The 11,141-nt window shown below is 37.9% G+C and overlaps 1 protein-coding gene across 1 annotated transcript; it reads right to left on the reverse strand.

Moving 5' to 3' along the window:
* Positions 1-3,586: 3,586 nt before the first annotated feature.
* Positions 3,587-9,607, reverse strand: LOC102227002 (L-threonine 3-dehydrogenase, mitochondrial-like). Its single transcript, XM_005800222.3, has 9 exons — positions 9,438-9,607; positions 7,913-8,107; positions 7,498-7,540; positions 7,288-7,358; positions 6,843-6,992; positions 6,428-6,600; positions 6,217-6,307; positions 4,720-4,989; positions 3,587-4,594 (listed from the first exon to the last, which is right to left on the reverse strand). The coding sequence occupies exons 2-9, from the start codon at positions 8,097-8,099 to the stop codon at positions 4,455-4,457; spliced, it is 1,125 nt and encodes a 374-aa protein (XP_005800279.1). The 5' UTR covers positions 8,100-8,107; positions 9,438-9,607; the 3' UTR covers positions 3,587-4,454.
* Between the last annotated feature and the right edge of the window lie 1,534 nt (positions 9,608-11,141).

Genomic DNA, 11,141 nt, shown 5'->3' on the forward strand with positions numbered 1-11,141 from the left:
TGAAGACACCGTAAGCATGTAACGGGGAAATAATTAACGTTTTTAAAGATACATAAGGGAACCAAGAGATCAAGGAGGTAGGTTATTCAACTTAGTCAATTTTTCATATATATTATTATTTTCCTGTTTCATTTGTATCAACACTTATCAGCAGAGGGCGCTCCAGGCTAGAAACTAGTGATGTGTCGTTCGCGAACGATCCGGCTCTAAGAACCGGCTCTTTGAAGTGAACGATTGGAACCTTTAGGATCCTATTTGGGAGCCGGGTTTTTTCTACAGTACATCGCTGTCTCTCTGCCTCCCTGTCGTTGTGCTTGTGCTCTGCAAGTGCCAGAGCCAGAGCCGCACATCGTTTTTTTTTTTGTCCTGCGGTGCCTCGCTGTCTCTCCCCTCCTTCTCCCTCTCCTTGCGCGTTTTGCTCTTCTGCCAGTGCTAGAGCGGAGAGTTTTTTTCCCCTCGGTCGGTCCACTGCCCTCATGTCAAGCGTGTGCTCCACACATCTGACCAATCACACATAGTTTCAATTAATAATGTGGCGAGAAAACACTGAAAAAAAAATTTATCTCCACTTTTTTTGTGGAAACGGCAGGCAATTGGCCAAGCTGTATAGCGTTCGTCGGCAGGTGTTTATGTACAGACACTCACTCAGCGGTCAAGAAGCACAGAAAGAAGAGGAGTCAGTGTGAGAACTGAATAGGTGAAAATAAATGAGTGACAGAAAACGGAGCAAGATTTGGACTCATTTTAATGATACATCGAGTTCCAGGGCAGAGTGCAGACTGTGCAAAGTCAGCATTTCCTATCGTGCTGGCTCGACAAACAACCTGCACAGGCACATGCAGACATCACACGCATCGGTATTGCTATAGCATTGTTATGCGGCATTTTTACTCATCATAAGTGCTTAACAATGTCAATAATGAAACAAAATATTATAAAATTAGGTTTAAGCTATTAATTAATTAATAATGTCAAAAATATATATGGGGAGCCGTTTGGGAGCCGAAAGAGCCGGCTCTCCACAGTAAGAAGAGCCATTAGAGCCGCATCTCGAAAAGGAGCCGAAAATCCCATCACTACTAGAAACTATAATGTCATGAGACCTACTTGTGCTTGGTTTCACACAAAGGAAATCAGCTAAATAATAAAACAGAGAAGATAAACTGTCCAACTCTGTTATTTACACTCGCTATAATGCAATTCATTTATGAAGGCCTCACATGTTTCTCACAGAACACTAAGAAATAGTATTCTGTAGACATGTGGAGAGGCTTAATGCAATGGTAACATATAGAAGGTGTCAGATGAGACCAAAATGTAACTTTTTAAAATACATACAAATCACTATGTGTAACAGAAAACTAACACTACATCCTCATCACATTAACCTTGTGTCAAAATATGGCAGACACAAAATATTGTGTCAAAATCCTTAATGGTGTGAGGATTTGTTTCTTACGAAGGGCTAGGTAGAGCTGTGATAGAATGAAGCATGAACAACATCTTATGGAAGAAATTAATATCAGAATTCAGACAGCAAACTGTTTAGGTAAATCTTTTTAGTTTGCTTGTTTTATGTTGTATTTTCTTTTACACTTTTATGGCAATATATTCATTTTTTTTATCAACAACTCCAAAATAAAATAGAAAAATTTACCAGCTTCATAAAAGATGCTGCGCTGCTATAGTTTTCTTTTTGCAACAAAATCTTTTTGTTCAGAGTAAACACCCAGACTGAATATGAAAGTCACTCTTACATAACCTGTACTCCTGTGAGACACACATAACTCCTGTCTGTAAAGTAACAGGAGACAACTTTTACACTTTTACACTCACGCCCTGTGGTGGGACTTGGCTATCACTTCAATCTAACTTACACATACACTCTATCTGTTTAGATGTGCTTGAGATAACTGCTGTTTAGAGTCCTGAAGTTACTTCTTCACTCTGAAAGAAAAAGTTTGACATATTGCAAATCTAAAACTGCAATATATTGCACTCTTTCTGGATGCAAAATCCTATCCAACTTGCACAGACTCCCTTGTTGGATTAAAACAAACATGATTCCCCTCTTCTGTTGTTCTAATAACAAATATCATTTTCAGATCATACCAGTTCAAACTGGATTGGATTGGATTTGTGTGAAACTCTTATCTAATACAAAAACTACACCTAAACCATTTCCTGGGATTAGAGCAAAGTTGCATAACACAGGCTTGACTGGTTAATGCTGTTGTCTTCACACACCAAGACTGTCAAGCGCACGGTGTGAGATTTAATTATTTAGATATACAGTCATGAAGTTGCATATATTGGTAAAATATCTGTGATGTTCAGTCTAAGAAAAAAAAGTATCACAGTCATCCCAGCCTGAATGACTCAGCAGCCTGGTCACTAACTGTAAGTGTTACACTTTCCAGTAAATCAACCCTACATGAATGTGTGGGGTAAGAGACAGGCGTCGTTGCAATGGCGACAGGACCCCACAGGGAACATCAGCTGTTATGGTGTTCCTGTTCTTTACTTTCTTCTGCAGTAAAACATAATCTGCAGCACTCTGTGGGAATTTTATTAAACAATGCATAAACAAAATACCAGGCCCACAGGGAACAAGGAGGAGCTCAGTGGGAAGCTAGATTCCAAGTATGTGTACATACTTCTAAAAGACGCCTTACATAACTAAGTTTCAACAGGTTAAGCCACAAAATAAATTCAAAAAATGTTTCCTTGTTTGCTATTCTTTGCCTCAGAAAACTTTAAATGCAATTCCCATAGGCTGACTCACATTTCCATTGAAGACAAACAAGTCTGCATTTGCATGTGGGTGTATTTCACTTCCTTGACCACACAAACTTCAGCCAGTAAGAACAGCATTCATGCACATTATGGTACAGCCTACACATGTGAGGAACACATTTCCTTGCAAAAGTATTTACATCCTTGGATATCTTTTAATTTTCCTGGTGAAGTGACAGGAAAATGTTGACTGTTTTTTTTATATTTACATTACATTTATTTTACACACCCAAATCATTTATTTAAAAACAGCAAAACAGTTCAAGCCTAGTTTACATAAGGTGTATCTGTGAACATTAGTTTTTCAAATCTTGCCACAGATCCTTTGTTTAATTTGAGTTTGGCCATTAATTGAGTCATTCTAACATACAAATGTGTTAAAATGACTCCAGTTAACTTCAGCTCTGGCAGATTAGGGTAACTGTTCAAACCTCTGCACAAATCACAAGACTTTTCTCAGTCTTTAACAGAATTTTCATTTCGGTATTATCTTTTTAGCTCAATAATGACCAACTTCTCTATTCATATTGAAGAAAAGAATCCCTTCAGCGTGACCTGGGTACCATGTTACGCCATGCTGTAGGTGTATTTGGAGTGTTTGTTGTCAGCCACTGTATTTTGTATGTTGGGCACATGACTTGACGGAAATTGCAAAGATGAGCTCTTTACCTTTCACAAATGACTTCTTTATTTGATGAGATTTATGTAGTGTCCGACTAATAGTTGTTCTTCTGACAAATATTTTCACATGACCTTCCTCCCCAAAGAAAACTACACATAGACAAGAAGATATATGGAAAATATTTATTGTGAAATTTCTTTTGTGACTGAAAGAACTGGCAGAATTTCTCACATACACACAGAAATAAGTCATATCTTTTGCAGACACTACCTAAATATTTCCAAGCATGAATGTGACATGTGGAGTCACATTTCCCATTTTCTTTTTTTTTTTTTTTTTTTTTTTGTCAAAATAATGTCAACGCTGGTGAAAAAAACATTAAATAACAAAAACTGAAGAGAAACACATAACAGAGCATCAAATGATTTGGGGCAATAGAGCTTCCAAACATTTAACGGGGAAAGAATAAATAACAGAATATGGAAAATACACTAATTACTGAGTAGTATCAGTTAATCATTTCCCCTGATCTTTACGTTCAGTCACCTCACATACAGTACAATCTAAAATACAACTTGTATTTCTAATTTTCATTCCTGGAAAAAAAAAACCTGATCCAGGTAAAAAAAAAAAAAAAAACAGTACAATCAGCATTTTTGAAAATCATTATTAGAAAATGTTGCAAAATGTTGTGCAACTCCTTCCAGATGCAGGTCAATCTCCTAGTAATCGATTTCTACTGATCAAGCGGTTCAACCTGACACAGACTCTACACCCTTTCACTTGTAACCCAAATGTTCAAGAATTAAAAGGGAAAGGCGAGCAAACAAGATGTTCAACAGAAAGGTATCTTTCTCTTGTACTGCACCTTTACATTCTGTAGAGATGGTAGCCATGTAGCAGACAAGCACAGCCCTTTACTTCTGTTTTTTGCTCAGAGAATTGAGAGAACAATTATGTACAGACAAAGTTTCTCCATTCTCTTGGGTAAAATTTTACATTATATACAAAAATATATATACTTTAATGGGGCATCTCAATTGGCATGAGCCATGCACCTTTCCACTCCTAAGTAGTTAAGCATTGTCTGGACCAGCTCTGGGAGATCGTAGTCGTGTTTCCATCCCCAGTCCTTCCGTGCGTTGGAGTCATCAAAGTCCATGGGCCAGCTATCAGCTACAAGATAAAAAAGAAAATTTGTTGATGAGTTTTGAACACAAACATCTATTGTTACCAAAATGACAAAAAACATCAATATCTGCACAAAAATTCCTAAAATATGTTAGTTTAAAGATTCTTACCAATTGCCTGTCGTACTGGGTCGATGTTGTATGTGACCTCCAGCTCCGGCATCTGCTTCCTGAGCTCCTGGGCCAGTTCCTCAGGTGTGAAACTCATGGCGTTGATGTTGTATGTCCTCATGCTCAAAGTGTCAGCAGGTGCCTCCAACACCTCCAGGGTGGCGCGTAGGCAGTCGTCGATGTACATCATGGGTAGCTGCGAGTCAGGCCTCAAGTTGCACTCAAACTTGCCCGTCTTGATTGCATCATGAAAAATCTGAACTGCATAGTCTGGACAGGAACAAAATAATATCATTATTGTTTTTTTCATTATTATATTAGCAGATCTGATGTTAGTCATCTTGAAATAATAAACATGTAAGAAATTAAAGTCCAAGACACTTTAAAAATAAAAGCTCCAACTGCTGACAGAAAGAGTTTGGTTGCGGTGGCTGTCTATTTGTGTGAAAAGAAATATGCAGACAAGGATAGAAGAAGATTATTGCAGCCATAAAAATGCAATAACTCTGAATTTGGCTGTCTAAGAAGTTTGCAACATTGACAAGGACTAGAACACAGAAATAGACCTCATTAAATGTGAAAGGTATTACACCCACTGAGGTCATTATTCATCTCATGCTTCACTTCCCTGTGATGTTTTAATAACATGAAGTATGTTAAACACATTTCCAAATGTCATTTTGACTGCCACCAACTAGAGTTGCTTACATGAGGTCACTAAAGTTCATCCGGTACACTGACAAAAACCAAAAAATCCTTTTGTACACCCACTAGGAGACACTTTAATTTTGTCCCAAACATTAGTTCCACTATTTTGAATAATAATTCACTCATTAGTTACAGACTTTTACCACAAATTTACATGATTTTCTTTCAAGAATACAGGCATGTCATCTGCATATTGATTTATCTAGCAAAACCCAGAGTATGAAGCATTTGTAACTACTACTTTTTAATATAATATCCATGCCACTTCTTTTAAACTCTGAAATCCAATTTAAATTGTTAACTTGTTACCAATAAAAACCATTCAAAACAAACATTGGCCCTTATGTCAGATGTACTTTTTTATTAGCCTTGTGACAACTCCACGTGATGGTGTCACATTTGGTACACACCCCTTGTTGCTTTTCCCCAACAGCTTGTGATTGTAATCTGACTAGGTTGGATCTAATAACATATGTGGACCACTTTCATTACATCTCAAACATTCTCCAGCTACATTAATAGAGCAACAGGATTGTGCTGATATGTTGCCCAATGAATCTTTGCCACATGGAATAGGATTTACAGAGGAACTAAACAAGCAAATTTATGATCTAAAGATGATCATCATTCTATATTCTGCAACCCATTCCAGAAAACTAAATATATCACAAGTTGTTATGAAGTCTCAAAAAGAGCTTTGTTTTTGTTTTACGAAAAAATAAATGATGAGATAAATAATGACATTAAGAAACTCCCATAGTTAATTTTAGATTCATTCATCATTCCTACCTGTTGTGCCACCTCCTGGCATGGAATCTGCAGAGATGATTCCTGGGTAACGGAGACACCGGAAGTCCAGGCCATAGCGGTGATGGTAATACTAAAAAGACAAAAACAAATGTATTAGAAAGTGCTCACTTCAATAAGTTTAGAATTGGTAGGAAATGACATTACAATTTGATGATAATTTGGCAACAGATATATAGAATAAAGCGCTCACCTCTCCCATTAACTCTGCATGAACTTTGGACACCCCATAGATAGTGCGAGGTCTCTGCACACACAGATCTGGAGTTGGGTTACGGGGCGAAGAGGGACCAAAAGCTCCGATGGTGCTTGGGACAAACAGCCGCAAGCCATGCTCTGCAGCAATGTCCAGGATATTGTGAAGCCCTAAATAGGAAAAATTGAGAATGCCATCATTATTTGAAATAAAGTCATTTTAATTCATTCTAAAAGAATGTTTCAAGAAAGTGGATTGTGTGTATTTTCAGCAATTTAACTTGTACAATAATTTGGGTTCAAATGTCATTCTTCTAATCTTATAGCATTGTAGCTTATCCTCATTGGGTTTGGAAAAGTAAAGTTTTTCACTTTAGCTACCACATCTAAGTATGTTATGTTAGTTTACTCACCAGTGATATTCACAGAGCGTGCCAAGGCCACGTTAGCCTCTCCGACTGCACTGAGGAGGGCGCTGTAGTGAACCAGCCAAGTGATGCGGTTGTTCACCACAATTTCTCTTAAGTTCTTGTAGTCTAGGATGTCTGAGTAGATAAAGGGACCTGATGGCGGCAGATTAATGTAAAAAATCAATATTACTTCAATAATTGATTACGCTTAGTAGTTTTCATAGAAGAGCTTTTATGGTTTTAACATTTCTACATGTGAACATTTTAAAGGAAGCTAAAAGCCTGTTGTAACAATTGCAAAGATAAATGTTGTGAAATAAAGGACTTTCTTCAGGTTTTCAGCATTAGTCACACACTGACTCGATGAACTTTATGTTGAACCATGAGGTTGTCTATTGACCAAACACTAAGGAGACAACATCTCTGAAGACAGTTGAAGCTTACTCACCGCTGTGAAACACATTATTGGGAGGTTTCCTGATGTCAGACAGAATGACATTGTTCTTGCCAAATCTCTTCCTGCAAGGGAGTTAAGAGTTAGGAGAGATAAAATGCATTACAAACGGGTGCACTGTTTTGTTACATCTTACGTAACACATGAAGCTAGTTGTGAAACAATTTGCAGAATTTTATTGTTAAAACGAATGAGAGTTCTGACCTCAGCAGTTTGGCCAGCCCGACTCCAAGTTGCCCAAGGCCACCTGCAAATGATACATGAGTCATGTGAGGACTTGACACTGAGACAATGAGGCACAGCTAATGATCTCCAGAGCCTATTTCCATGGAGACTTAAGCAACTGCAAAAGAGGGCCATAAGAAAACCCTCCTGCTGCACTTGACTTCAACTCTTTGTGCTTAAACAGAAACTGCTTCCAGCTTTCTTTGCCAAACCCCTTACAAATCCCGCCGCTGTTTAGGTCCCTTCAGAGCACAGCTTGTTCGAGCTCACATGTTACATTCACAAATCTCATCTTAACTGAGGAGCAATAAAAGGAGACTGCTTTTCAGGAAGTCATTGTGGCGCTTTACATTACAGAGCAACATTCTGCCTAAATGAGATAGATGCCCCATACCTGTGATTAGCACCTTGGGGTGATCTGTTTCTGAAAAAGACACAGAGTGGAAGCTTGCATCCGATGTAACCTGCCGGGGAGAGAAGCTGATGGTACGCACAGCCACCGTCAGGGGCTGGCAGCCGCACCCCGGGGTGCTCAGCAGGGCTTGCTTGGCTACCTTGGTGAGGTTTCTAAGAACAGGCATGTTGGAACCTGTAGAATAAAAAAAAGTAGGTATGAGATGATATAAGACTTTTACAGAAGATTGCCTTCAGTAAAATACCAGAGTGAAGTAAAAATTGATAACATGATCTGCATTGAAACTGAAATACCCGTTTGTTTTTTGCAGTTATAATGCTAAATATAGGATAAATTGGCTTATTTCTGTTACAAACACAGACCTAAGAAAGCACAAACATCAAAATACCTGAATTTTATTTACCATAACTTTATTTCTTGTCAGCCAGATGACCAGCAGCATGTAGCTGGGTTGAAAACTACTTTCACTCTGGAACTTTCCTATTTCTTTCTCTCTTTTTTTCTTCCTTTATTTGTATAACTTTTTTGTTTATTAATCAGATATATTATGTAATGATCATGGCTCATGGCGTAAACCATTGCAAGCCTGTGTTTCTGCATATCGACCCGACTTTTGCGCAACGCATCCTTGACGTGACAGACGTGAACTTACCTCAGGGCGCTAACTGGGGGCTTCCGAAAAGTTGGAAAGCATGTACCGTAACTTGAGAGTATTTATACTGCCCTGCCTTCAGAGAGAGCCAATCATGGAGAGAGGGCGTATAGCGACATACAGAGACAGAGGAAAACGGTGCCAAGAACAGGTTGGCGACCTCAATGACCGGATTTAGAAATATTTTTGGAACGCATTAGGAATCACTTAAACTACTCTGTCTTGAGCACCTGAGAGCGAAACAGGGGACTCTCTAATACAGGATACAAAAAAAGATGGGGAAAAAAACAACCTTCCAAGAAATAACACTATTGATAACAAGATATTTTTACTCGCTCTTGAACTTTCTTTACGCACATTCCAGTAAGGTTCGCAGGAATTTACGTAGACATCAGGAGAGCCAATTGTGTAATATCCGAGACCTCCTCCTCCGCCTCATCTTTGATATGTTTAATAAATGTTCGCTACCTTACTAATAGTTTTAAAACATTATGTATCACAATATTCAGCGTTTCATTAGACATAGTGGGGTTACAATATTTTACATTTCTTTCTTCCTTTTCTCAATGAGTATAAAAAGCAGGCCGAAACGCCGGGTGAAGATGTCTGAGTCATCTTAAACCTTCTGTTAGGCTGATAGGCTTTTCCCCAATAAGATTATGTTTTATTTATTTTTGACATTTAAGAAAACAAATATGTACAGAGCGAGCACGCTTACCTCATTGTGAAAAAAGCACACGTGGTAGAGAATATGCTAATTCGTACAGTTCTTTGAAAAGCCTGCATAAATTAAAATTAAACGGAAAAATGCAGTTTGAATGGACAATTTTTATTTTTTTTTTAAATACTCACCGGTTATGAGAATCGATGGGAGGGGAAAAAAAACAGAAGAAACAAAAATGTCTGACCAGGTTTTAAAAGAGAGCGAGATAAGTGATGCGGTTTCCTGCTTTGAGTTGCTCCTCCTGCGCGCTGACGTGACGCTCGGGTGTTATCTCCGCTCGGTGTTGCATCAGCCTCGCCTTCTACTATATATGTATCAGCGGCCATCTGCGTCCAGGGGGCCGGGCAGGGCTTGACTCCGATTGGTGGAGGCTCGGAGGTGCGGCGTTCTGACCAGCTGTGCTACCTCATCAGATTTTCCTACAGTAGCGGTGCCACGCGTCTAAAACTTCTGCCGTGATGTTTACAAACCGAAAGCTGCGTTCATGTTAAATATAATCGTTGGATAACATTCTTTGAGTGACGAGACTGAAGTGGAAGCTTTGGCATAGCGTTGGAACAATTTCTACACGACAAAAACACAAAAAAATATCCCTTCCTTCATCAGAATATCCTATCCGTTTAAAAATGAAAAGCTATCGCAGATGTTTGCACGAATCCTTTTATGAGAATATTCTACCTTTTAAAACATATTTTAACTACAGAGGTATTTGAAAGAATGAAAGAGTTTCAGACTGGTGAAAGGTTTTTTTTTTATTGAAATTAATTTAAACACAGACATCTACAAATACAGATCACCGCAAGCTCTTTCTTGCGCATTAATACGTTGTTGACAAATGCAGCGTAGCCACAATGTCTCCACCGGATCGCGCAGGTCACCGTGCATCTCAGCACGTTGCAGCACTGGATTCTCTTTGACCTTCTTCAAAATAAATAGTTACAACCTGGCACAAACAAATTATTTCACCTTAGCTCACTTCTACCACACAATTATATCAGTAAGTGCTTCTAACTTACTCAAAGTAACAAATATTTAATTGATCTCAAACAGGTCTTTAAAAACAGGCAATTTGCAGAACAGAAAATATCATGCATACAGAACCAAGAACAAAATAATTAGCTTACCACTCCTTTTCTGTTTGAAAAGGAGTAGGAAGAACACTTATTTAATCCTATCATTTATCTCAATTTAATGGCTTACTTACAATGCCCTAATTATCAAAAACTTGTAATTAAAATCATGTTATAATATTCATGTTCCTATTCGATATACTGTGCTGAAGAGCCAGCAAATATACTTTAATACATAGAGAAAATAGTTACAAACTAACTCATAAGATGAGAAAAATCTATAGTAATAATGACAATTTAAATAACAATCGACATATAGCCATATAATAATTACCAACTCCTTGTCAATGTACACAGCTAAATTCTCCTGAATTTATGTTTAACCATTACACTCTGGGATAAACTGCCAATTTTCACTAGTTAGTATGGATATCTACAATACATATGTAACTACAGTATAATTGAATTACCTAATTTCAGAATTGTAAAGGAAAAAGGAAGAACTCTGTTACTGAACTTGAGTAGATTTTTAAAATTAAAAACACTTTAAGGTTCCAAGATTTGCAGACTTGAAATCCAATTAAATTGTGTGAAAATAAAGTTGCCCCCAGTGTTTATCTACAAAGTTTAACATTATCCTCAATGTTAAGCTTTAGCCACCAATGGTTATCATTATGTCTGATGTTTGACATTCAGTGTTATCATGGCTGTTTAATGCCATCCGGGATGTGTAACTTTAGCTCTGATGTTTAGTATTTAATA

The sequence above is a fragment of the Xiphophorus maculatus genome, chromosome 15 (assembly GCF_002775205.1).
Source record: "Xiphophorus maculatus strain JP 163 A chromosome 15, X_maculatus-5.0-male, whole genome shotgun sequence".
Taxonomy (NCBI): domain Eukaryota; kingdom Metazoa; phylum Chordata; class Actinopteri; order Cyprinodontiformes; family Poeciliidae; genus Xiphophorus; species Xiphophorus maculatus.

Bases quoted from the DNA above. Each gene is read 5' to 3' on its own strand.
- LOC102227002 (XM_005800222.3), bottom strand. From the start codon at position 8,099: ATGCCTGTTCTTAGAAACCTCACCAAGGTAGCCAAGCAAGCCCTGCTG. The intron at 6,993-7,287 runs GTGAGTAAGCTT...TGCCGCCATCAG, and splicing joins CAATAATGTGTTTCACAGCG to GTCCCTTTATCTACTCAGAC. The intron at 4,990-6,216 runs GTAGGAATGATG...GTTCCTGTCCAG, and splicing joins GCCAGGAGGTGGCACAACAG to ACTATGCAGTTCAGATTTTT.